The sequence below is a fragment of the Nematolebias whitei genome, chromosome 3, assembly GCF_014905685.2.
Source record: "Nematolebias whitei isolate Nwh7 chromosome 3, NemWhi1, whole genome shotgun sequence".
Lineage (NCBI taxonomy): Eukaryota > Metazoa > Chordata > Actinopteri > Cyprinodontiformes > Rivulidae > Nematolebias > Nematolebias whitei.
In genome coordinates, this window is record NC_056500.1 from 35,783,827 (window position 1) to 35,810,374 (window position 26,548).

General features: G+C 40.0%; 3 protein-coding genes and 1 non-coding gene across 7 annotated transcripts; 1 reads left to right on the forward strand and 3 right to left on the reverse strand.

Annotated features, from left to right (window-relative positions):
* Positions 1-4,055: 4,055 nt before the first annotated feature.
* On the reverse strand, positions 4,056-13,416 carry dnaja1 (DnaJ heat shock protein family (Hsp40) member A1). Of its 2 annotated transcripts, none has more exons than XM_037698240.1 (9): positions 13,335-13,416; positions 12,082-12,232; positions 11,825-12,014; positions 9,890-9,994; positions 7,482-7,709; positions 7,293-7,407; positions 7,080-7,195; positions 6,008-6,108; positions 4,056-5,884 (listed from the first exon to the last, which is right to left on the reverse strand). In XM_037698240.1, the coding sequence occupies exons 2-9, from the start codon at positions 12,211-12,213 to the stop codon at positions 5,654-5,656; spliced, it is 1,218 nt and encodes a 405-aa protein (XP_037554168.1). In that variant the 5' UTR covers positions 12,214-12,232; positions 13,335-13,416; the 3' UTR covers positions 4,056-5,653. The 2 variants fall into 2 exon arrangements, with proteins under 2 accessions (XP_037554168.1, XP_037554167.1); XM_037698239.1 differs by having other exon boundaries at positions 13,304-13,416.
* Positions 13,417-13,479: 63 nt separating this feature from the next.
* Positions 13,480-19,558, forward strand: aptx (aprataxin). Of its 3 annotated transcripts, none has more exons than XM_037674916.1 (7): positions 13,480-13,652; positions 16,229-16,275; positions 16,493-16,747; positions 16,836-16,895; positions 17,012-17,238; positions 19,046-19,149; positions 19,247-19,558. In XM_037674916.1, exons 1-7 carry the CDS (start codon positions 13,523-13,525, stop codon positions 19,399-19,401), a joined length of 978 nt encoding a protein of 325 aa, XP_037530844.1. In that variant the 5' UTR covers positions 13,480-13,522; the 3' UTR covers positions 19,402-19,558. The 3 variants fall into 3 exon arrangements, with proteins under 3 accessions (XP_037530844.1, XP_037530845.1, XP_037530846.1); XM_037674917.1 differs by having other exon boundaries at positions 16,610-16,747; XM_037674918.1 differs by lacking the exon at positions 16,229-16,275 and having other exon boundaries at positions 16,610-16,747.
* A 940-nt stretch (positions 19,559-20,498) lies between these two features.
* Positions 20,499-20,572, reverse strand: trnai-aau. Its single transcript has one exon. It is a non-coding gene; the product is annotated as a tRNA-Ile (tRNA).
* A 2,390-nt stretch (positions 20,573-22,962) lies between these two features.
* On the reverse strand, positions 22,963-26,003 carry scpp1 (secretory calcium-binding phosphoprotein 1). The gene is made up of 7 exons (XM_037674321.1): positions 25,950-26,003; positions 24,919-24,972; positions 24,812-24,838; positions 24,682-24,723; positions 24,523-24,564; positions 24,377-24,436; positions 22,963-23,469 (listed from the first exon to the last, which is right to left on the reverse strand). The coding sequence occupies exons 1-7, from the start codon at positions 26,001-26,003 to the stop codon at positions 22,963-22,965; spliced, it is 786 nt and encodes a 261-aa protein (XP_037530249.1).
* Between the last annotated feature and the right edge of the window lie 545 nt (positions 26,004-26,548).

Genomic DNA, 26,548 nt, shown 5'->3' on the forward strand with positions numbered 1-26,548 from the left:
TATATATATATATAGGGCAGCACGGTGGCGCAACTGGTAGAGCTGCTGCCTCTCAGCGAGCAGGTCCCTGGTTCAAACCCCGGTCCAAGGGCTTTTCTGGGTGGAGTTTGCATGTTCTCTCCGTGCATGCGTGGGTTTTCTCCGGGTGCTCCGGTTTCCTCCCACAGACCAAAAACATGAAGGTTAGACTGATTGGTAACTCTAAATTGTCCCTAGGTGTGAGTGAGAGAGTGAATGGTTGTTTGCCTTGTTTGTCTCTATGTGACCCTGTGATGGACTTGCGACCCGTCCAGGGTGTACCTCGCACAGTGATTGCTGGACATGGGCACCGGCGACCCCTGTGACCCAAAATGGAACAAACGGGTAAAGATAATAGATGGATGGATATATATATATATATATTCTTCCGATCATCTATTTATATTTCTATATATATATATATATATATATTTTGCCAATGGCAAAATTGGCTCTCTGCATTTCACCCATCCACCACCAGGTGGAGCAGTGGGCAGCTTTGGAAAGTGCCTGGGGAGCAACTGGGGACAAGGTGTCCTGCTCAGAGACATCATGAGATGCGCAATGACCGGGGATCAAACCTGGGACCTTCGGGTCCCGAGTCGGCTGCCCTGCTCCTAAAACACCAAAAGCCACAGCACATATCCACTGAATGAGACGAAAACTTTCATATACCAGTATATGTGGCTAAAAAAATACAGAAAAAGATTAAAAAAATTTAATGCTGAATCAGCATTTCCATTAAAATGAGAAGGGAGTTTAAAAACTGCAAAAAAGTAGTTTTCACATACCAAAGAATTATCTCTAAACGTTATAATCATAAAACATAAGACTCAAAAGAAAATAATTGATAGAAAAAGAAAGGATTTAATTTGAGGGCTGTAAAAAAATTAAAATTTCTGAAAATAATAATCACAGAATAAGTAGCTTAATGAAAACTGCTATTTTTTTTGGAGACATTTTGTAAATTTTAACTGAAAGTGCATTTTTTTTTATTTTAGTTTGTGTGATATAATTTTAGTTTTAGTTCATATTTTATTCCTTAAACCAAACCAGGAACTATCCTGAGAGTTTAGACTTTTCATGATTAAATAGAAGACATTTTAAACACTTATATTTATAAAAAATTCAAAAGCAAAATCATCCTTTTAGGTTGGACTGGAGTGAAAAACCTAAAATTGTCTTTCTGAGGGAGTGAGCAGTGAAACATCAAACAGAACCAGAAGTAAAAATAGGAAATCGACCTCCTGGTATCATTTACTTTTGTTTATGGGGACAGTTTTTATGTCCAAACAGGAAATATGCAACAAATTAAATATGTCAAGTACTCGCTCATTCAAAGAAATACAGTGCCTTGCGAAAGTATTCAACCCCCTTGAACTTTTCAACTTTTTGCCACATTTCAGGCTTCAAACATAAAGATATAAAATTTAAATTTTTTGTGAGGAATCAACAACAAGTGGGACACAATCAAGAAGTGGAATGAAATTTATTGGATGTGTCAAACTTTTTTTAACAAAAAACTGAAAAGTGAGGCGTGCAATATTATTCGGCCCCCTTGCGTTAATATTTTGTAGCGCCGCCTTTTGCTGCAGTTCCAGCTGCAAGTCTCTTGGGGTTTGTCTCTATCAGTTTTACACATGGAGAGACTGAAATTCTGCCTATTCTTCCTGCAAAACAGCTCGAGCTAAGTGAGGTTGATGGAGAGCGTTTGTGAACAGCAGTCTTCAGCTCTTTCCACAGATTCTCGATTGGATTCAGGTCTGGACTTTGACTTGGCCATTCCAACACCTGGATACATTTATTTGTGAACCATTCCATTGTAGATCTGGTTTTATGTTTTGGATCATTGTCTTGTTGGAAGATAAATCTCCGTCCCAGTCTCAGGTCTCTTGAAGACTCAAACAGGTTTCTTCCAGAATGGTCCTGTATTTGGCCCCATCCATCTTCCCATCAATTCTGACCATCTTCCCTGTCCCTGCTGACGAAAAGCAGACCCAAACCATGATGCTGCCACCACCATGTTTGACAGTGGGGATGGTGTGTTCAGGGTGTTGAGCTGTGTTGCTTTTATGCCAAACATATTGTTTTGCATTGTGGCCAAACAGTTTGATTTTGGTTTCATCTGACCAGAGCACCTTCTTCCACATGTTTGGTGTGTCTCCCAGGTGCTTGTGACAAACTTTAAACAACACTTTTTATGGATATCTTTGAGAAATGGCTTTCTTCTTGCCACTCTTCCATAAAGGCCAGATTTGTGCAGTGTACGACTGATTGTTGTCCTATGGACAGACTCTCCTACCTCAGCTGTAGACGCCTTTATCCATTTAGTTGGCAGCTCAGAACACCACATACAGAACACCATGGACTTTGTGGATAAGGTGAGGGATGTCATCATGGAGACTGATGAAACAATGGTCTCTTTTGATGTCACATCCCTCTTTACGTGCATTCCTGTTGATGATGCAGTAGAGGTGGTCAGTTTAAGATTAAAATCAGACACCACTCTGAGCAGCAGGACCACGCTTTCCACAGAACAACTGTGTCAACTCTTGAAACTGTGCCTGCAGTCAACCTACTTCACATACGGGGAGCAATATTATAGGCAGAAACATGGGTGTGCTATGGGGTCTCCAGTTTCTCCTATTGTTGCCAACCTGTACATGGAGGAGGTAGAAAAGAGAGCCTTGATGTCCTTTTCAGGGACACCACCAAGTCATTGGTTCAGGTATGTTGACGACACCTGGGTTAAAATTAAATCTCAGGAAGGCCAACATTTTACTGACCACATCAACTCTGTGGATAAATACATCAAGTTCACACGAGAAGATGTAAAAAATGGCAAGTTGGCTTTCTTGGACTGTGAGGTCTCAGTCTCAGGTGTACCACAAACCCACCCACACAGACCAGTATTTGCAGTTTGACTCCCATCACCCTTTGGAGCACAAGTTAGGAGTCATCAGGACTCTGTATCACAGAGCAGACAGCATCCCCACTAGCTCAGGAGCCAGGCAGAAGGAGAAATCCTACACAAGACAGGCTCTAGAGCAATGTGGATATCCTAACTGGGCCTTCCTGAAAGCAGAGAGGAAACCCAAACAGGACTCCAGTCAGCCAACAGGTGAAAAGGAGGAACCCAGACCCAGACCAGCGGTCATTCCATATGTTGAGGGAGTATCAGAGAAACTGAGACGTTTATTTTCTAAACATAACGTCCCAGTGGCTTTTAAACCCCAAAATACATTATGGCAAAGACTGGTTCATCCCAAAGATCCAGTCCCCCGGCACAAACAGAGTAATGTTGTGTATGTTGTTCAGTGTCAGGAGGGCTGTGATCAGTCTTACATTGGGGAAACAAAACAGCCACTGGCCAAAAGGATGGACCAGCACAGAAGATCAACATCATCAGGCCAGGACTCTGCGGTCTACACTCATCTCCAGGCCAGCGGTCACTCTTTCAGGGATGAAGATGTTCACATCCTGGACAGAGAGGAACGATGGTTTGAGAGAGGAGTAAAGGAGGCCATCTTTGTGAAAAGAAATCGTCCATCATTAAACAGGGGTGGAGGCCTCCGGGTTCAACTGTCCCCCTCTCACAATGCTGTGATTGCTAGTATCACTCAGCCCTCTGTGAGTAGTAAACAGCCATCAGTGTGCTAATGATCCATTGTTAGGCTGATGGTCCTTCTTGAGCATGTGATCAGCTGGTTTTGGTTGTCAGCAGCAAAACTGGTTGATCCACTCTAAGAAGGTGCTATTTAAGAGAATGAGCTGAAAACAGCTCCTCAGACTGAAGAAGTCTCTTGGATGAGAGACGAAACGTTTCTAGATTTTTTTTGTTTTTTGAATGTCCAGAGGACCAGATTGAACTTTTTAGATCATTCTAAGAAACTTATATTATCGTCCGATTCTCTGTAAAAAAGTAAAACGGGTGAAAAAGCAACCAGAGTTTAAAGATAAAACAAACTGAAGATCTTCTGGTGTAAAAACAAACACAACTAACTAGGTTGGATACTTTTATTATTAGTTCCTCTCAGTTCAGACATCAGAGATGATCCACATCAGTTTAATAAAACCCAAACGACATTTATGAAGAACATGTGAGCAACGCTCCGAGTCGTTCAAACAATACTGGAGAAATCCATTTTCAGTTCAGTCCCTTAAAAATAAACTTTTAAGAAGCGTTAAGTATCTGAATGAGTTCCTCTTCTCTGGAATATTTGTGTTTTTAGATATTTGAGGCAACAATGATCTTAAAAAACAAAATAAAATGTACTATGGAGCTGCGTGGCGTTAGCTCCTGACAACTTGCAGGCACACGATGATGCATCACTTTAAGGCCCGTCTACATCAAGCCGTGTCAAAATGTGTTTTTGCTGTCCCATCCCACTGTCATGTCCCTTCGTCCCATCCCAATGTCTCGTCTCATCCCACCGTCATGTCCCTTTGTCCCAACCCATTGTCCTGTCCCATCCCAGTCATGTCCCTTCATCTTGTCCATCCCACTGTTGTGTCCCTTTGTCCCGTCCTATCCGTCACGTCCCTTCGTCTTGTCCCATCCCACTGTCGTGTTCCTTGTTCCGTCCCATCCCATTGTCACATTTCTTCCTGTTCCTTCATTACACCCTGTCGTGTCTTCGTCCCGTCATGTCCCACGAGCCATCAAAAGGACGAGAAACATGACAACCTGTGTATCAACACAAAACACCACAAACGTGACACTTTCCACTTTGCGGTTTAAACTCCACATTAAGGTGTTTTAACATTAACATAAATTATTGTAATAGTTTCTGGTTTTGATAAGAAGTCCTGGACCGAGTCTTTATTTTACAACTTGGCACTTTGTAAACTTTTATTCTTTACAAACGCGACTTCACGGCAGCGCTGGTCTCTGGTTCAGTGTGTTCTGGGAATGTTGCCATCAAGGCAGAAGAGCCTTTTTCAACATCTAGAAATGCCTTTACCCTTTTTTAAACGACATAATTACACTTAGAAAACACGCACAAACTTGTCTGTACACCTGATGCGACGCCCCGGGCCGAACCTCAGCTCAGACGAGGTAAAACATGAAACTTAAATATCACTTTAAATATTCTACAGTTAGATCAGTGGCTTGAACCAAACGCCTCCAAGCTGTCACATTTTCAAGATTGATTAGAAACGTTTTAGAAATAGCCCTTGAAAGGGTGAGCCTGCATTAACGTATCCACCTACACTCCCGTCAGAACTCTGGGTCCATGAACCCAGAACACAGGAGTGGTTTATCAGCACTGAGCAACACTTCACAGAAAAACGTTATTTTAATATTGGCATCCATTTTAGTGTAAATGATTTAAAAGAAGGCGCCTCTGTGACACCGGCCCTCGTTCTCAGCCACAGTGGGGGAGGAAAGACAAGAAATTAGTTGAAATTTTGGTCCTAGAAACGACAAAAGGAATCCAAAATCTAATTCTGGAACCTGAGCAAACTCTGCTTTGACAGTCCTGGATCAGATGATCTGCGACCCCGCTTTAAGACTCGGCTCGAGAAAAACTAAATTAGACCACGGAAAGCAAAAAGAAAAAAAGAAAGTGCACAAATTTCCAACAAGGTGCATTTTTGCATCAAAAATGAGGGATTTGGAGCCAGCTGTGCTTTAGGACGTGTGGCACTGAACGCCCCCGGTGCTGGCGTAGTCGTCTTCGTCCACGTAGTACTGATGTCTGCGCCGTCTTCTGCCTTCCAGGTCGCAGTCCTCCAGGTCGGCATAGATGTAGAGGTCCTCGTCCATGCTCTCCGGCTGCTCGGCACCCACCTTTCCTGGGAGGAAGCGCTCCAGCTCCTTCAGCTTGTTCTTGGGGAGAAAATTGGCTGGTGGGAACACCACCTACAGGAAGCAACCACGGCAGAGTTCAGACCAGCAGCACCTCGTTAGAGAACTGAACGGTGGGATTTGTTATTTGACAGTTCATGGAGGAAAAAGAAAAGAGACTATTGTAGAAGTTCTTACTGAAAAGTGGATGATGAGACGTCCCTTCTCAAACGGTCTGCGATATGTGGGCATGCCTTCACCTAACACACACTTGGTGTCTCCAGGCTTGACTAACTCCCCTAACGTACAAATTAAAAGAACAGGAGTCACTTCTGCACTAACGAACCTGAGAACACCTGAACTACCCTGCTAAAGCTCGGCGAACTTCTTAGAGCTTGAATTTACCGTATTTCCCGCCGTACACATCGCACCGCCCTAAAAGTCACATCAGTCCAAATTTGTCTAATAAAGTGGAAAAATCCATAAATACGTTGCTTCGCCGTATATGTCGCATCTATTATGCGTCACATTTGTTACGCGTCACCGCCGACAACCCAGACATGTGGGCCAGTGTTGTACCAAAAATCGATTGGCTGCCAAATGGCGGCCGTGGGAGCGTGCACGGGAGGACTTTAACAAGAATTTAACAAGATTAACACTTAAAAACAATTATCTGTTTGCTCGACTTTATAGTAAAGGTGTGTCTCAGTCAAACTTTTACTTAATAAATGCACTTTAATGGTCAGTTCAGCTGAATTTCGCCGGGGCGGTGCAGTGAAATGAAGTTGATTTGACGGTTGCTCCACGCAGACTATGGTGACAGACTGTGGCAAGCTGATTATATCATTAATAGCCACTTTTACCTATTACAGGACCCAATGGCATACCATACTACTCAAGTGCCATCGAGCAGCTGAAAATGGCAGTGTTCAATATTGTCAGTCAGAATGAATGAAAACGGTCAAATCGCAGCCAAAATTTGTTTATAAATATGGGAAAAACATCCATAAATACGTTGCTTTGGCATCAAGTCGCAGTGCATGCAAATTATGCAAAAAACCGCGACTTACAAAGCGAAAAATACGGTAGATGCATTTTCATGAGAAATCAGTTTATACAGTTCAGTTTATTCTTAAAATTTAAACCGTAAGCTCAATTAAGAAGCTCTAAGAACTGTAATATCTCAAACACTGATACGTTTAAAAAAACATTTTCAAGCTTTGGTCCGGTCACCACTTCAACTCGCTGTGTGTTGACTGATCTGGGTTACCTGGATGTGACGTGACAAGAAGGGTTCTGTGGTCCAGAGTCTGAACGGGCTTCTTGAAACCACACAAGGCCTCAACCAGCTGCAGCTCCATTGACATGAGCAGGTCTTCTCCTCGCCTGAAGACAACGACAACAACCGGGTCACCAAAAGAACGGAGGCTTTTCGTTTTTGTTCAGGTGTGTTGCGGATTAAAACACCTGGAGCACAGTTCACCTGGTGAAAAACCGATGCTCCTGCTGGTCGAGGACAATGATGATATCGCCTGGTTCCAGTCCAAGCTCCTGGTCTCCTTCACCGTGGAAAACGATCTTCTGCCCATCTTTCATTCCTGTCACAAGCAGGCGATGTATCTGTAACACCTGTTGTCAGACAGACTCGTCTTAACGCTCCGGTTCCACTCACCTTTGTCGATGTGGACCTCCAGGATCTTCTTCTGCCGCAGCATCTTGCGGCCCCCGCAGGTTTTGCAGCGGTCCTTCTGGTTGAGCCTCTGTCCTTGCCCCTGGCAGCTGTGGCACACTGTGGACACCTGCTGAACCATACCTGGAAGCAGCTGGTGCATGCGGACCTGCATTCCCGTGCCATGGCAGGACACGCACATCTGTAAAACTCCGGTGCGACTTCCAAGACCTGCCGGGGAAACAAACGGGTTTTTAACAGCTCTGCCCTGAACAGTTACAGTGGAAAGAAGGAAACGGCTCAATATGCACAGCTAAAACTTAAATATAGTTTTTGTAGGAAAACATGGCTGCCATGGCCAACACAGGGTGACCTTCAGCCACCCAGTCATTTGAGGATACTTTACTTTTACGTAATATAAAAACAGAAAGCGTAGTTTATGTGGTTGGTTTACATACATATGAAAAACAGCAACCAAGATGATGGTGGCCATGTTGGATTTTAACATGGTAACCCAATTTTAATAAGGACCTTTCTTATGCCTAGATGTAGCCACGCACCAAAAGTCGACACCTCACTTATTATTAGTTATCCAGCTCACAAGATGGATGAACGACGGGTATTTCCAACTCCCCTCTTCACTCCATGACGGGGGATAAAAAACACTTAAACCGAGCTTCAACACTGAAGTTCTTTGAAGCAACTTTGCTGATAAATTTGTCTTGTTCAATCTCGTCACGTGTTGCTTTGTGACTCAAACTAGACACCTGTCCTGATTTCAGTGTTCACATTGTGCTAACTGAGAACTTTGCAACCAGCAGCCTTTAATCGAACATCATTTACTCATTCTACATCCATCCCTCCCACCACTGCAAGTAGGAGCTGTGAGATACATGTTTTTCATCCTGCTCCAACAGGAACTCTCTGATGCAAACACAGTCAGTGTGATGTTTGGAGCAGCTAGCTCCAGTCCTTGTCCAATAATCCACCCGTCGACCCCAGTTACCCTCCAGCTCTGCAGAACAAACTGACTCTCAGAAACAGGAGAGGCCTGAACCATCTGAGTGATAACAGATCGGCTGGTTTTCATAAGTCTGCTGTCGAAAGGCTTTTTGAAAACATCCCTGTTGTCCGTGTGTGTGTGCGTGTCAGCTAAAGGTCAATCGTTGTGAAGACACACAGGTCAAAGTGAAGACGAACTGTATCCGTTAACCTCACGTCGACATCATCTAAGTGAACTTCAGAGGAACAGGCTGAACAATCTGAAAACTTTAGTTTTAATGAAAGAACTTCAGTGTTTTAGCAAATCACACCTAGCTTAGATTTAGCTGATCAGTCCAGATCATTTTTGTAGTAAAACTAACTCAACTTGTTTTTTTTCCTCCCAAATTATTTGCCATTTTTTAAAATGACATTTTATTAAAGAAAACATCAAGTTAACGCAAACTGTGGAAAACCACCGATCCGATTGAGATTGTAACAAACAGCTCAAGTAAAACGGTGATTCAGTGCCCGTGTGGTGTTTACACACAGTCTCTCCTTTAAACTGGTGATAAAAAACAAAGTAGTGTGAATATAATTCTTCCAACGAGAAGACTCAAAATGTATCGTGTCTACAAACAAATCCATCTCTTTTCATTCCTGAACAAACATTTTTAAAGCTCTTAAGCTGTAAAAAATGCAGAGCAGTGATTCTTCCTGCAGTTTTCGTTGTGGAAACAAAAATGTCAATTTACAGTTTTTCAAAAACTCGACTCCAAAAGTGTCAAAAGTTGAGTTAGCTGCAGCTTTTATTCTGTGAAACTTTGTTCTTCAGACGTGTAAAGACACATTTGCTTACTTAAAGGTTTTAAATGAACTGTTTAATGTTGCATGTATTAAAATTCAAGCCTCTCTTGTAAATGAGTCCCCGAGCCTCAATGGGATTAACCTGTATAAATACAGGTTGAATGAATGAATATTAGGAACGGCTGTATATTACTTGAGAAGTCAGAAACAGCTGGACTGACTGGCAGAAACATTCAAACATGAGCTGGTGACACTGATTTATTCCCAAACTGAAGCGTCCACAGTGTGAGGCTGCATGACACCTGCCTGGGACAATGAAACGAGCAGAGAATCACGTCCAGAAGACAAAACTGTTCCACAAACGCTTCAGAGGAGGGACAGCTGCAGTTTGAACAACAGGAACCGTGTGGCGCCCGAGTCAACGACATGAGACGCGAGGAATCTCTGCACTTTGTTTACAGGTTGGGGCTCCACGTTTGTGCACAGTGATCTTTTTTTTTTTATATCGACGCTGATCCTACAGGAGCCCAGAGAATGTGTGAGTGGAGATCCAGACACAAGAACCTGAACTCAAAATGCTCATGTGTACAAATGGCTTTGCAAACACAAAAAGAACGACGTACCTTCACATTTCTCACAGATGCAGTTCTTCTGGATGGCGAGTTTTCTTGTGGCTCCGTTGTACAGATCCTCTAAAGTCACAGTGATCTGATGAACAATATTCTTTGCTGCGTTGGAACAAAACACATACCAGTCAGACTAATCACTCGACTGATTTTCTAATAGGATAACTGCAATCATTTCATGTACTCTGAAAAAAAAAGAGGAATTATATTTAATTTCAGCTTTTGTGTCCTCTCTAAAATAAAATCCAGGGCGATTATTAGGTCCACTAAATCCAAGCATCACCAACATCATTTTGACTATTCTGTATAATTGTGTCTCAATGCTGTTGAACTTAATCAAATGCTTAATCTGTCCACTGGGGGGAAAAATAATAATTGAAATAAAAAAAATCAATGTAATGCCACTTTTAATGATGATATGTCACTTTATCTGTGCTGCTGATTATCCATGCTGCTGATCTCTTGCCTTTAAGTTGCTGTATTCATACCTTTCTGCTCACTACAGACTCATGTTCAGGCTGCTGTTTAATAAACCATATTATATTACATTATTAGTGTTTAGTGTATATCTTACATCCTTATATATCGTTTCTTTTTACACTTTATATTTTTGCTATTTTTGGTTGTAACTGGGACCTTGTGTACACATTTGTTCCACCTCATGTACCACATGTGATGTGAATGACAATAAAGAACCTTGAACAACAAAGACATCTTCTTTTTAAAAAAGTCCAACAATCATTCTAATAATGTGCCTGTGGTGTATTAGTATTAAAACATCTAATTTAAGGGGAAGCTGAGCGATCTATTTGCTTTAATAAACAGTACAAGACTAAATAATGAACAGATATTGAAACCATACGGAAGTGTTCATGGCTCATCTTGTTTTAGTTTATTTTAAGTTTTTCATCGAGAACGTTGGTGCTTCAGCTTCAGTCCTTCATGGTGTTAATCTAAATAACACCCTTTAAATTTATTTCACGTTCTCTTGCCGTCTTTATTTTACTTTTCATTTAGTTTCGATAAGATTTACATGAAAACAAAATCAAATGCTCTGGAGGGCGACTCTCATTCTCCAGTTCTTCTCAACACACCAAACCATGAAACTGCACCACAAATAAAACATCTATTAAAAATGTCTTTCGTTAATACTTGAGCAAAGTTTAGATAAAGTGTCCCCACTTCACTGAGCGATCCTCTTTGTCTGACTCGACAGCTGAGCGCCACAAACTGAGGGCCGTTAAACTCTTCAAGCTGCAGGTTACTTTAATAAAACATACTTAAAACTCTGTTTAGCCTAAACTAAAATAATTGAATTGTTTAGAAGACAAAATGTAAATTTGCTAAAAAAAAAAAAAAAAACCCCAAATGAAAATGTTTCCTGTCAAACCTGTGCTTGTTGCATAACTAAGCTGATAAATAATAACAATAATGCAGTTATTAATTAAACTGATTTAATAAGAAACTGAAAAGGACAAAACACTGTATTTAGTTTAAAAAACATGTTAGAAAATCATAAAGTTCACTTTAAAGCCAGACTGAGCAGCAGTTAGGATCGTCCGTGTGTATAAGCTGAAAGTGGTGAACGCACCACAGTATGTGACACCATGTGACCCCCCCCCCCCCCCCGAAATGTTCAACAATCTGTTACAGAAGTGAGAACATGGTGTCTTATAACAAGAAATATTTACTCCCTTTAGCCTCCTGCTGCCCTTGGGTCAAAGACACCTCAGGTCTCAGGGCCATGTACGGCGCCATGAGCCAAATTTAAAAACATCCTTACTTTAAACAAAAGCTGAAACTTTAACTCCGCCTGCCTCTCAACATCCAGCGTATCAGTTTCTCCTCATAACAACGTTCACGTTACATATTCAGCCACTCCATATGACAGTTTGTGCACATCTGATGCTTATTTTCCAACAGCGAACCTACCTTTCCGCTCTCTGTGCATTCGACTGCCTCCACCGAAAAACAAGTCAAAGATATCCATAGGTGAAGCAAAGCCTCCACCCCCACCACCGCTGGTGCCTCCTTCCTTTATGGCCTTCTCGCCTCCGCGGTCGTACAGCTCTCTCTTCTTGGCGTCGGACAGCACCTCATACGCCTGCGAGATCTGTTTGAACTTCAGGGAGAAACGTTTGAGCACATCTCTGGCAGCGCCGTCACGGTTCATAATAAAATACTCGTACCTTCTCTCCCTCGGCAGGATTTTTGTCAGGGTGATATTTTAAGGCCAGCTTGCGATAGGCCTTTTTCAGTTCATCGGGCGTCACAGTGGGTTTGACACCAAGCGTGTCGTAAAAACCCGTTTCCTTGACCATGCTTGAATTGGACAAGAAGCTGGAAAAACAAAAACAAAACAGTCAACATCTGAAATTTATCTAAAGCACAAAGTTTTCAACTTGATCCCAGTGGTGTCAAAATATTTTGGATCTCTACAATGAGTGCAGTGGTAAAAAGACATGTTGATATAATAAGAGAGATGAAGCACAGACTGAGTTCTGGTCCATTTCACTCCACATTTAACACCTGGTGATTTCCATGTTTACCTTGGACAAATCAATAGCAGCTACTGTGGGAACAAACCGTCCAAGTACAAACAAATAAAGTCAATAACAATCAAATGCAACTTCTCTTCATCGCTGAGACTTTCTTTCATAGATCAGCAAGTAGAGCCACAAATCTCACTTGATTAAAACAAAAAAAACTGTTCAAACTATTTGTTCATGCTTCACTCAGAGACGGTTTTCCCACCCACGGTATTTGACTTGGGGGGGCACGAAGACATTCAGGTCGGGGACAAACAGTCAGGTGGGGGACAAAGATAAGATAAGGTGTGTTTCTAACGACTACGTGGAGATTTGAAGCTTCCGGTGAATTAAAAACCCAACAAACACCGGCCTCCAGTTAGCTGAGCTGGGCCTAGCTACGCGAACAGGTGTTATACCGAAAAGTGTACCCCGTCATAGGAAGCGTACTTCGACAGTTGTTTACACGTCGACTCGAAGACAAACGAGACAGTATCACAATTATTTACAATTACTTACAAATATATATAACGATTTACATGTATGTAGAAGGTACCAGGTAAAGTCTAACCGTCGTTCCAAGCATATAAGAGTTGACAGTGGGATTTTTGTGTGTCTCTTTTAATTTCGGATCAAAAATGTCAAATACAGTTTTTGAATGTATAAAAAAAGTACAACTGTAAATTTGTCACTTCGGACTTTGATTCAATTTGTGACGAGAAAATGGTGATAGAGCTCCGCTTTACATGACTACGGTGCTTCAGCCAGCAGGGGTGCATTTTTCTGCACAACACGTGGTCGAAGCTACATTTAAGGCTGTTTTCCGGCCTCTGTCTTGAACCTGAAAAGATCGGTTTGGATAAAATGTCTATAATGTTCTAACCTTAAATGAAGACAACGATTATTATCCTTACAACGGTGGAGCTCACAGCGACTCTTTCTTCCAGAACCTTCTTAACCCGCGTTCCGTGCAGAGTGAAAGGCGCTGCTCTAGCCTATCTCAACCCTCCGGACCCGTGACGTTGTTTCCGTGCGACAACCTTTTTCGTCATCAAGCGTGGACTACCAGCTAAACTAGAAATCTTTCAAAAATTATGCTAAAATGCCAACTTGCTGGCTCATCAGCGAGGAGGGCAATCACAGACCCATCCAGCTGCCTCATTTACAGACAGTTGTTGTGGGTCGAGGCCCAGAAACGACGATTAAAGACAAAAAATGCTCCAGGCAGCAAGGTAACATCCGAACTTTTTTTATTTTTCATCCGAACTTTAGCTGTGGTAACAAGAACTAGCATTAGTAAAAACACATTAATTTGTAAGGTATTTAAAAACAACCGTTATCAAAAGAAAAACATGTTTTGTTAATTTTAATGGCATAGGGGGAGGGTTCCTGTGAAGCACAGAAAAGTATTATTTATTATAATATTTATCATTTATTTATTTATTACTATCATTTTACTGTATCATATTCATTCTTTTTGTATTTTTCATGTCAGATAAAAAACAAACAAGAATTGGATTTGCAAATTAACTCCCCATTTATTATTCTAAAAACACAATACATGCACATACAATCCAGGTCTCTTGTAAATGAGTCCTCGTGGCTCAATGGGACTAACCTGTTTAAATAAAGGTTGAATGAACATGTCTAAAATTGAAATGCTCAAACTATGTTCAAAGATTCAAGTTTCTTTGTCATACATGGTACATGTGGTGGAACGAAACACAGGGTCCCAGTTACATCCAACAACAGTAATAAGATCTAAGATATGAACTAAGAAAAATGTTAACTAAAAATACACTAAGCACTAATTGCATAAAAACAATAAAAACTATATGCCGAACAGCAGCACAAGCATGAGTCTGTGTGAGCAAATGAGTATGAATGAACACAGCACCATGAAACAGATCAGCAGCAACATGAAACAGATCAGCAGCAATATGAAACAGATCAGCAGCAACGCGATGTGATTCTTTTCACAGTGGTTATTCTGGTTAGAGATTCATGAGTCTAACAGCCTCAGGGTAGAAGCTGTTCCTTCACGTTGTTCACATGTTCTTTCACATTCATGGAAATCACAAGTTTATGTTTTTGGCAACATCTTTTATGGCACTTTTGTGTAGGGGGAAAAGGACAGTTAACAAAAATATTTAACAAATTTAATTAATTTTCAAAATGTTCTATATAAATTTGACCTGTGCTCGCAAAGACACCATCTAAAATAGCATCTACGGTAATCTTCCTAATCTACCTTTAAATTAAATTTTTTTTGCAGGTTTATTTTAAGAAATATATATTTTTGTCTTATAAACGTTATAATTTCCTTTTGAAATTGACTCTGCCAGCTGCTGTAGCGCCTGGAAATCCCTTCATGTAGTGTTTGGCATTGTTGTGAAGCTTGTGGGCTTCTCTTCTTTTAAACACGGACGGCTGGAATTCCTAGTGACATCAAACTAGACCAAATAAAAAATTTCCAATTCAATTCAGTTTATTTATATAGCTCCAAGTCACTACAGAAAAAAAAAACAAGTTTTTAAACCGGCTCTTTAAATAAAACTAACTTGTTTCCAAGTCGATCGCCAAATTCCAGACAAAGAATTAGAAAATAAGATTGACTTGTTATTGGAAAAAGTCCACATTGTCACTCATTTTGCCAGTGCAGGTCACATAAAGAGCATGCACTAAAAACATGTCAGTCAAAGCACGCCTGAGCTAACGGTGCTTTTTATTTTACTCTAAATGATAACAGTTTGCTATGATTAAGGCCACAATTCTGCTAAGAAATACATTTTTAAGTTGGAAGTGGTATATTTGAACCTAAACGTGTTGTTCCCTTCTTGCCAGTTTTACATATTATGTTTTGTAATTACATTTGATTTGTAACATGCAGATAATAAAGCCTGAAAACCTCAAACATTTCCGTTAGCTTTGGTGTAAATTTCAGAAATTTAAGATAAAAAATTGGCAAAAAAAGCGAACATTTAAGACTAAAAAAACGGAAGGAACTTTGAATGTAAACTGTTGGAATCCTGTTTATAAGGTTGTTTTAATTTTTCATGCTGAGTTTTCACAAAGATTATGATTTTTTAAAATGTTGTTGTTAGGCCTGTCGCAGTAAACAATAAATCAATTAATCGCACGATAAATGAAAATTATCGACCTCATTTTCATTTATCAGCTTTATCGTTTCTTCGTGTTTCTCTCTTTCTACTGAAGACGCTGGATGACAAAAGACTCAACTCCGGTGCTCTTCACTGACTCCTCCCTTTCTCTTTTCTCTTTAAAATCTGTTTTAACGATCCAAAATTGCGTTTTTGGATCATTAAAAGCAGCTAAGCTACGAGCTAAGCTACGAGCTAAGCTAACAGGCTGACCTCTCACCCAGCAATCTTTGTCATCATGCCAGGCCTAGTTGTTGTGACTTTATCCTTTGTAACCCTTAAAACAAATGTGTGCAGTGCCTTTTTTAAGTTTCAAAACTTTGCTGAAATAATTAAAAAGTACATTTTATGTCACATAATTTAATGAGCATATCATGATGGCTCTGTATACTCAGCTCTGTTAAAATGTTTAGTGTCACTAAGTTGTCAACATGCGCACATTTATTTTGTGCATCGTTTGTCTGATCTTTTAACTTGAACCTGCTGTTGTTATATGATGATATAAATCCTGATTATTTGTTTAGTCATTCTTCATTTTTCCTACTCATTTTGGTCTAGTGAATAAAATAAAGTATTAAAAACACACAAATACATTTAGTTTCAAATACAAACTTTAACCTGTCTGAACATTATCTCTTTTTGACCAGTTGAGCTGAGAGCTGAATGCAACAAAGGTTATGTCAAAGTTAAACAGGTAAGATACTCATTAATTTATTTTATAAATATATAAACCCCATTCCAAAACAGAAACATGGATAATGTGTAAATAACAATACATACCAAGTTCCTAATGTCCTTATTGGTATTGTCAGTATTTACTGGATGCATTGGACATATACGTGCTTGTTTTCAAATGACTTTTTAAAATTCTTCTAACTGTAAACCATTTCTTTGGCTTCTTTGCTCTAAAGCTGGGTCTGAATCCCACTTCTGTAGACTCTGTAGTGGTGGGTAAAGGCAGTGAGGTCAAAATAAAGCCTGGGCAGCACCTTCATGTTGTCAATCAGCTTTACCCATACACCGTACAGTTTAAAGAAGATCCCACAGGGAACCGCAGCGACACCAAAAGACCCAGGGATCCAATGTCAGAGGACAGGGTGAAAACAGTGAAACAGACAGAAAAGGACTCGTTGTCAGACGGTCATGGAGGAGCCACAAAAACCAATGTAAAAAGATTATAAAATGTTTATTTACTCCTGTTTGGATCACGAGTACTGCCTGCAGAAGAACTGATTTGCCTGGTATCTGTTGTAGGAAAGTGCTGGCCATTGGAGCCAAGGCCTGAAGACGTCGATGCACGACCCTAAGATGCAGGTAACCGTTTAATAAAGAAGGTTTACAATGACTGACGCTCACTCATGGCTTTATTAAGAAATTATTCTTTCAATATGATTTCTTAAGATTGCATAACACTGTCTCCAACGTTTCAGGTTTACAAAGATGATAAAGTTGTTGTAATTAAAGACAAATACCCTAAAGCTCGTTACCACTGGCTGGTCCTCCCGTGGCAGTCGATCCCCAGCCTGAAGGCGCTGCGCCCGGAGCACTGCGAGCTGCTGAAACACATGCAGCAGGTCGCACAGCGCATGGTGCAGCAGTGTCCAGACTGTGGCTCGCTGAGCTTCCGAACAGGTTACCACGCCATCCCGAGCCTCAGGTGAGCAGTTTTTATGTTTGTTTACATTTCTGCCAACGTTTGTCTTGTAAGGCAACTGTTCGTGTTCTTACTCTTAAAGAATTTAAACTTTAAGTTAAAGTGAAAAATATGTTTTTAACTAGAGAAACTGCATTTCCTGCAAAAATGCAATGTGAATGCGTATTGCAGAAGAATTTGCTCAAAAACAGCTGAAATTAGCTAAAAAAAAACATACTGAAAAGTAGCTGAAATGACAAGCAAGTGTAACAAGTGTAAATTGGCAGAATAAAGCAGGAAGAACCCTGGTAACCCCGCCTCGCACAGTGATGGCTGGACATGGGCACCAGTGACACCCCCACCCCCTCCCCACACATACACACACCCCACCACCCCGGTGTGACCCAAAAAGGAAGAAGAGGGTAAAGACGACGATGGATGGTATAAATTAGCAGAAATGAGCACCAAAATTAGGAAAGTAGCAAAAAAGAAGCTGAAATCAGAAAAAAAAAATAGCTGAAAAGGCAGAAACAAGCTTAAACTACCAGAAGGAAGCAGAAGGAACTGAAATTAGCTATAAAAAAAAATGTGGAGATAGCTAAAAAAGCTAAAATTAGCATAAAACAGCTAAATAATAGCTGAAACAGAAGAAAAAGCTGAAACTAGCAGATAAAAGCTGAAAAGAGCATAACAAGCTGAAATTAGCAGAAATAAGTTAATTAGGCTGAAAGTAGAATTACCATGAAAATCTTGAATTTAGCTAAAAAATGCTAAAAAGCTAGCTGACAGGACGAACAAAGAAATCAGAAAGAACACGTTTGCCCAGTTAGGCTTAAAAAAAAGCAAAAATAAGCACAAAAATTTGAAATTATCTAAAAAAACAAAAGCCAAAATTAGCAAAAGATAGCTGAAAAGTAGCTTAAAATGCAGAAAGATGCTTAAATAGCCAGAAGGAAGTGGAGAAAGAGCACATTTTTGCTGAATTAGGCTGAAAAAAGTTTAACTGAGTGCAAAATTTGTGGAATTAGCCGAAAAAGCAAAAATTAGCATAAAAACGGCTAAATAGCTGTAAGAGCAGAAAAAGTTGAAACTGCAGAAGTAAGCTGAAATTAGTAGAAAGAAGCTGAAAGGAGCACAAAATAGCTGAAAAAAGTTTGAATTCGCACAAGGACGCTGAAAGAAGCTGAAGCAGACCTACATGTGAAAGGAGCAGTAAAAGCTTGTAAACACATCTAAAGATCTGAAGGAAGGAAAATGAGCTCAATTCATTTTCTATCAGAAAAAAGTGTCAGAAAAGGCTAAATATTTCCAAAAAGCTAAAGCTGCACCAACACCAAAAGTCATAGCACCCTTCTCCTGAAAGAGCTGAATGTTTTGATATGATTTGTTGTAATAACACAACAATTGTGGAATGAGAAATATGTCGAAAAACATACGGAAGAAAATTGGATCACAATAGTGTGAATGCTTCATAAACATTCACACTATTGGGAACTATTTTCAGGTCATAGGCGATTTGGATTACTTGACCTTAACAAGTCATGGCCTCATTTCCATAATGTTTAAACAAACATTTGTTGTTTGTCTCCTTCGTACTTCGAGGTTTGTTCCAGTCCCACTAACATTTGTCTGGAAAACAGCAAAACTAAAACAATACAAATGTACACACAGTTCCAAATTATTTTTCAGTTAAGTACGTCTAAAGTAAGAGAAAAGTATGTTATTGTTTTACGTCAAGCAACAACCCCCAGAGAAAACACTGTAATGTGAATTCAAGTAATAATTCAAGTGTTGGGGAGTGAAAGAAATCTTTGTTTCCGCTCTCCTCCAGTCATCTTCACCTCCATGTGATCAGCCAGGACTTTGACTCTCCCTGTTTAAAGAACAAGAAGCACTGGAACTCCTTCACCACCGACTATTTCATGGACGCTCAGCGTAAAGACAACTTTTATTGTTGCTCTCCTAAATAAAATATGCAGTTTTTTACGTGGGTGCCTGCTTCAAAACACATCTGTGAATTTTCTTCCCGCAGACGTCATCCAGATGCTTGAAACGAGCGGAAAGGTCACGGTGGAAGACGGCAACGAGGAGCTGTTGAAGCGTCCGCTCCGCTGCCATCGTTGTCCCAAAGAGTGTCCCACCATGCCTGCGCTGAAGGAGCACCTCAGATCTCACTCCCACAAATAACCACGTCATCCTAAACCTCCGTTCTCACAGTTCCAACACTTTGTTAAAAGAGCCTTACAAGGATTCGGTTCCCGTTTGTTACAATATTTAGTTGCATTAAGAATGACCTTTTTATATTACCAGGTGCGCAGCAAATGTTTGGAGCTTTAGTTGAGTTTGTCCAAGAAACGTCAGCGTTGATCAAGATTTAATTCAATTTTTTTTTTCTTTTTAACATGTTTATCTGCTGCATCAAAGGTTTTACAAGAACATTTGAAATTAAATGTTTGTTAGCATTTCTCTCTGTTTATTTTAATTTTTTGAAACAAACTTATTCAAGAGGGTAAGTTAAATACAGGTGACTATATAATACATAGTGTTTTATAATAAGTATATAATAATAGCTATAAAACACTTAAACAAGATCATTCAGCGTGCATCATAATTGGTTAAATACAGCAGTATTTATACACAGTAAAATACTGCTGTATTTGGCCGTTCTGACAAAGACTATAACTTTCAAAAACATTCACAAGGATGAATGATGCTCTGTTAAAACTCCAACATACGCCATTAAAAACAAAAATGTTACATAGTCTGCAATTTGCCTTAGAAAATATTTAGTTTTCAATCAATCAAGCTTTATTTCTATTGCACATTTAAAAATAATTATTTTATTCTGGCACAATTTCCTGCCTGATCAAAAAAGTGATATCTTATTTCTAAGTTCTAATCATCAAAATTACAAGAAATAAAGGCTTGAAATATTTCACACTGTGGAATAAATATATGTAATATATGAGGTTCACTTTCTGAAATGACTGAAGAAAAATATATTTTTCACGATATTCTCATTTTGAGATCCACCTGTATTCTACATGACGTGTTGTCTTTAACATGTTTAAGACATGAAGCTTTGTCTCCATCTAGTGTTAAATTTGTATAATTATTGGGACAGACCATGTAAAAACGTTACTGTGACGTATCATTCATTTATGTGTACATTTATTAACTACACTGTGGTACTATTACAATGACTGGTTTAAAACAAATAGATTCAGCATCAGGTCAAAACAGTTTTATATAGGGTTTAAAAAAAAAAAAAAATAGTGTGTCTGTGGCCCGTACGGGGATCGAACCCGCGACCTTGGCGTTATTAGCACCACGCTCTAACCAACTGAGCTAACCGGCCATAACGGTGCATGGCTATAAAACTTATTATAATATAAAAAGATCAGCCATTTCTGGTTTATAGGCTTTTTATTTTGTTCTCAATTCTTTTTAGACGGAAATAAATCCGTGCAGATAAAGGTCCTACTTATGAATACACATCAAGATATGAATAGAAACATTTTAATTTTTTTTTTTTTTTTTTTTTACTTGCAACCTGTTTGACCTGCGGCTTGGGAATGTGACAGAAAATATAATGAGTAATGGTAAAAACATTCCCCTTTTTTTTACTGAGAAATTTTATTGAATAAATGACATTTATAAGGCAACCTCACTTTTTCTTTTCTTAATCATAATAAACTCTTACCAGTCTGTCTTACCAGTGTCCAATGCCTACACAAAAGGTAAGATAAAACTTTAGTGAACGTGAAGGAAATTGTTGAAAACATATACAGTATGCCTTCTCGTATCTCCTCCTGCATCTCACTTCGTCAGTGCAGCTACAGCGTGCACTCTCAAGACATGATTACCTGCAGTGTCCCCTGAGTGCAGACTGAATTTGGCAAAAGGTACAAAAGGGCCTTCTCTTACTCTGCTCCTAAAAGATCTGAAGTCGTGGACTATGACCTCTCTAATGGGATTTTAAACAAGTGTTAAGTTCATGGCAAAAAACAACGCAGACATATTCCTGACTTTAGTATTTTACTTTGTTTCATAATATATAGCTTGTTTTATTTTGTTTTATATCACTACTTTTATTTACTTTATATATATAATTTAACCTTTCTTTCACCAGGAAAATCCCATAGAGATTAAAAATTTCTTATTGTGTATTGTTGTCTGTACCTCATCTGTGGTTTTGTTTTAAACAGGTCTCTTTTGAAAATGAGTCCTCGTGACTCAGTGAGACAACCTGTATGAATAAAGGTTGAATGAATGTAGACTGGATGGGCAAACTCCCATTAACCCTCCAGGACCCTAGTGAGGGTAAAGAGCTGGTCCACGGCCAGGACAAAACCTGCATTGTTCCTCCTGAATCCAAAGTCAGACCATTAATTGGACTAGTTTATCTAGAACCCCTGGATAGACTTTTTCAGGGATGCTAAAGTGAGAGAGCACACCGTCCGGTTCTCCTTTCTAAAAAGGAGAACCACAGCTCCTGTATGTTCTCTCATTTGGACCTTTTTACCAGAAGGAGCTGCTTGCTGCAAGCTGACTCTCCTGTAAACTCTGCTTTGCACAGCTCTCCCCCTGCCAGCTGCAGCTTTGATCATTTCCAACGTGGAGCTGGAGGTTTTGTACTCAGTCACGCCTCGCTCTCTGCCACAGTACTAGTCCACATTGGTAGACCGCTTATTGAGACCACATTCTGGGACTGAGGACAAACTGGAGGTGCTCAGGTTGATGACATCAAGGGAACGGACAGGCCGGGCCACAGATCTCTCTCCTGCTCTGTGCCGACAGCCGCTCTGCAAAGAATAGCCCACTCCTCCTGCAGGGTCGGACCTTTATGCATCGTAAGACCCAACAACATCCAGAGCCTTGAGGAACTCTGGGCAGATCTCATAAAAGGTCCACAAAAGATAAATTCAGGAAAGTTACAAGTTTGTGAACAGAAGAGACGTCTCAACTGTGTTGCTGTTTTTCTATACATCACAGCTGGATCAATTCAAGAAAAGGAAGTGTAGACTGAAGAACTGAACATTTTTCTTCATTGAAATGTACAGTAACGTGACCCTCCAACTGGACACGCATAACATTTATTACTGCCTAAAATATATACAGTATGCACTGTTGTTGGGACAAAATATCATTAGTCAGTGAGTGGGCTGTTGATATTTATGTTACTGGACAATGTTATGTTATCTGAAACTTGCTCAAAAAAGTAAACTTGAAAAAGATTTTAAAATAATTCACCTTCACTTTACATGACTAAAACTGTAAAAAAAACCATGTGAAAACTACAATTTGCTTTCTTTGCTAATAACTTAAAGGATTAAAAGTGCCCACTTTTTGGCTATTTTGCATATTAAAACTTCACGTGTGGACCATAAACAACAGATTTACTTGCAAATAAGTGAACAGAACAATGATTTTATTTGACAACATTTATTAGACAAGTGCAAAGATTCAAAATCAGGATTTTCTCTGTCCTAACTTTTCCAGACTGTACAATCATAACAATGAGCATGTTTAATTATTTAATAACCCAAAAGCCCTGAATATAATGATTAGATCTGTATATATATTATTTTATATATTATCAAAGCAAAGTGGAAGCTTAGATTATATGACAGTAATTCTCACACCCAGCACAATGCTAACATTAATGATCAGAAGTGAGCATCTTTTAGCCTCCAAGGTGTTCATTAAACAATGATTATAAATGAAAACATGAACACATGAATATCATTATCTCCTCAGTCTGAGCTCGCCATCATCCTCATCGGGCACGTGCAAATCGCCCACTGAGAAGTGAGCATCGTCTCCTACGCTCTGCTGGAAGAGCTCCTCACTCTCACAGCTCTGCGTGCCGTTCACACAGTCCTTGGTATGGATCTGTTCCAAGCTGTTGCTGTCGTTACTGTCCTCCGTGCTCTCGCTGCTCGTGTCATTCTCATGACTCTCATGACTCTCATGACTCTCATGACTCTCATGACTCTCATGACTCTCGTGGCTTTCGTGGCTCTCACTGCTCTCGCTCTCGCTGCTGTTGCTGGTTGCTGCTGAAACATCCATACTGTTGCTGGTGGTGTCCAGCAGCGCCTGGTTGGTGCCACTCTTTGTCTTGTGGGTGACCAGGTGCTTTTTGCTCAGCTCATTGCTCCGGTCTTTAGAGTGACCTTTGACCTCTGTGCTAGTGTTGTCCTCTGCACTCACAGCTTGGACTACACTGGGGAACACGCTCACCCAGCTCTGCTGCAGGGAATCAAAGACAGCAGGACGTTACCAACCTTCATATTCAGCCAAAGCACAGTCAGGAGCGTTTTCATGGGTTTGTAATCTTTGTGTGTCGCACCAAAACTCAAAGCCATAACTGAGGTTTGTTTTGCAACCTCACACTGTGTCTCGTCAAGAACACAGTGTGAGATATGCTTTTTTTTAACCTCCTTTCCGAGTGTTGTCCCTTTTCCTTATTTAAACAAAAAGGGCAACACTTCACATGAGGCTGCAGCCTCGGGCATCTCCATCTACCCACGTTTGTTTTCTTTGCACGACTGTACTGAAATGTAATTTTGTTGTGCTTCTGTGCAATCACAATAAAGTTTGATTCTCATTCTGATTCTGAATTTCAGGATTTTTCCATTATGTTTAAAACAGGTTGCATCATATTTTTAGAAATGTCTTCTGACTCAGACCTTTGATTTTTTATTTTACTGTTTATTTGACTGAGATTAGCTCCGTCACCCCTCGATATTAAAGCTTGTCCTCTCCTGTTTCGAATTCATATTTAACTATCCTTGACAGGTTGCATAATGTGTTATTGCTCAGAGTATGTGCTGAGAAGGACTCTTAGCTACTACCACACCAAATTTTAGCTCAATATCAGTAAAAATGACTGGGTGATGGTTGTTTTTATGTTTGCTAAGATTGTGTAGAGCTGTGCTGATGCACCTCCAATCCTGAGAGTTTGATTAAAATCAGTCTATTGGGTATTGAAATATTTTGCTAACAAACAGATTATGCATAAAAGCTGTCTTGTCAGGGAGGCCATTGGGGGTGGGCAACAAATTTAAAGTATGGGCTCTTGCCCCCTGGCTTCCCTTTGGTTGTGCCCCTGATCGTATGTTTCAAATTGAGCAAGAATTCAAAAAGTTTGTCTCACCTTTCGGACGTTCTCCTGGCTGCCCATGCTGTCATCCTCGGTTTCAGGCCTGGAGTTCATCTGAGATGAGAAGGGAGCAATATGAGCCAAGAAACTTCAACAGCAATCATTCATACAAGAAAATATTTGAATTAAATTCCTCTTACCCCGTTTTCCTCATCTGATTGACTGTCACTCTCCTCGGAAGTCTATTTTTGGTAAATAAAGACCAGAAAAGTATGAAAAATTTTCTTTCTATGAATGTGTATTTTGTATATTTCTCCTCCAAACTTGAGAAACTGAATGTAACAGATGAAACGACGCACCTTGTCTTCTGAAGTAGTTTCTGCTGATTCAGACTCTGAACTCTAAACGTGAAAAAAGACACATTATAGCACAACGTTGGTTTGCTTCAGTCTGTGTGATCCAAGCGTTTGAAAACTAAATCTCACTCACTTGCTTTGAGATGCTTTCCTCAGAGCTCTGCATGACAAAGAGAAAAAAAGAATTATGAGATAAAAGCAGCACGCAGGGAGTTACAAACATCATGAAACACGTCTTACCTGGATCTCTGAGGTGTTGTTTTCAGCTGATTCTGAAACTGACAAAGACTCAGTCTGGAAAAGAAAAAAATTAAATAAATGAAACAGATTTAATGACATCTCATGATAGCAACACAAACAATGTCAGTTAAGACACATTCAAGTCAAGTCTGGCTCGGGCGAAACTCCTCTGCAGACAATCAATGTTGCAAACAATAATCTCTGCAGAGGGAATCGTCTGGAGGTCTGAACCACACCCAGGCCTCTGTCAGAGGAGTGAAGCTCCTCGCCCCCTCACATAAATCACTGAGCCGAATATTTCTGATGTCACTTACTGAGTTTGAATCAGGCTCACTTGATTCCAAGACACTATGGAAAACCTGTCAGGACGGAGCAGAGACCACGGTCATCACAAGAACACAACATCAAACATGATCATCAAGAACTAAAGTAGCTTCATTTAGTCCACGTTTTAAAGTAAAGACAGCAACAAGCAAAGCTTTTACACGTATTTTCCAGGAGTGTCTGGTGCATGGGGGTCCGCAAAAAAAATAAAAAAAATAAAAAATATATATATATATATACACACATATATATTACAAGCACATACATGTTAAACAACCTGTTAAAATACTCAAAAATGCATGAAATCACATCTACTTTATTAAAAGTATTCTGGGGGAGGATCTCCAGACCCCCCCACCCCAGCCTGCTATTTATACCCCATGTTTGAAAGTATAAAAATTGTATTGACACTATTAAAAAACAGATCTTAAGTATTTATGTTATACAAATATTTAAATTGCATTCAAGAGACAAACTGAAGAAAATTATTTAATAAACATGAGGGTTATGAGGGGGGCCCTGAACCCAAAAAGTTTGAGAACCCCTGATCTACAGAACTCCAACTTGTAAAAAGCTGAACTTTAAACTCATTTGATCTTTCTGAGTAAATATTATTAATAATAAACAATATTGCATTAAAATCATATACTTATTTGTCTTGGCAGCTGGTTTCATTTTCAACTTGTTTTAAAGTGTTTCATATTTACCGGGTTGGCTAAAGCGGCTCCGATCAGGCAAAACGTTATGATGAAGGCCTTCATTCTGCAACAGAACCATTGCTCCCATTAGTTCAGCCCATTCCAACTGTTCAGCAGCGAGCGAGCATCACAAAAACAGTCTCAAGCGTTCAGTCAGAAACTTTTTCATTTGAACTAGAACAAATCTTCTTCAGGAGAACACAAACATGAAGAATCCTGCTGAACAAATTAAAACTGCAGTCGCTCAAGCCAAACTGGTGCAGAGGTGCAGGTGACCGTGCACGATCGCTCACCTTGTTGTCACTGAGCTTCAGAGCCGGTGCAGAATGGAGAATCCAGAGTCTGGTCTGAGCTTCTGTGTGGATCCCAGCTGGGTGTGGATGTGCTGCACAGCTCTCCAGCCATTTATATGTAACCTCATTTAAGAGGATTGCATCACTTCCTTCCGGACGTCTCCCCTCTGGCCGACACACGAAGGTGCATTTGTCCCAGAAAGTGAGTTAAAAACAAACTGGCACGATGATGAACACACACACACACACACACACACACACACACACCCACACACACACACACACACACACACACACACACACACACACACACAC

Bases quoted from the DNA above. Each gene is read 5' to 3' on its own strand.
- dnaja1 (XM_037698240.1), bottom strand. From the start codon at position 12,213: ATGGTCAAGGAAACGGGTTTTTACGACACGCTTGGTGTCAAACCCACT. The intron at 9,995-11,824 runs GTAGGTTCGCTG...GTTCCAACGCAG, and splicing joins AATGCACAGAGAGCGGAAAG to CAAAGAATATTGTTCATCAG. The intron at 5,885-6,007 runs GTAAGAACTTCT...TGCTTCCTGTAG, and splicing joins GTCTCATCATCCACTTTTCA to GTGGTGTTCCCACCAGCCAA.
- aptx (XM_037674916.1), top strand. From the start codon at position 13,523: ATGCCAACTTGCTGGCTCATCAGCGAGGAGGGCAATCACAGACCCATC. The intron at 16,276-16,492 runs GTAAGATACTCA...TTTGCTCTAAAG, and splicing joins GTTATGTCAAAGTTAAACAG to CTGGGTCTGAATCCCACTTC. The intron at 17,239-19,045 runs GTGAGCAGTTTT...GCTCTCCTCCAG, and splicing joins CACGCCATCCCGAGCCTCAG to TCATCTTCACCTCCATGTGA.
- scpp1 (XM_037674321.1), bottom strand. From the start codon at position 26,003: ATGAAGGCCTTCATCATAACGTTTTGCCTGATCGGAGCCGCTTTAGCC. The intron at 24,839-24,918 runs GTAAGACGTGTT...TTTGTCATGCAG, and splicing joins ACAACACCTCAGAGATCCAG to AGCTCTGAGGAAAGCATCTC. The intron at 23,470-24,376 runs GTGAGACAAACT...GATTCCCTGCAG, and splicing joins GCCAGGAGAACGTCCGAAAG to CAGAGCTGGGTGAGCGTGTT.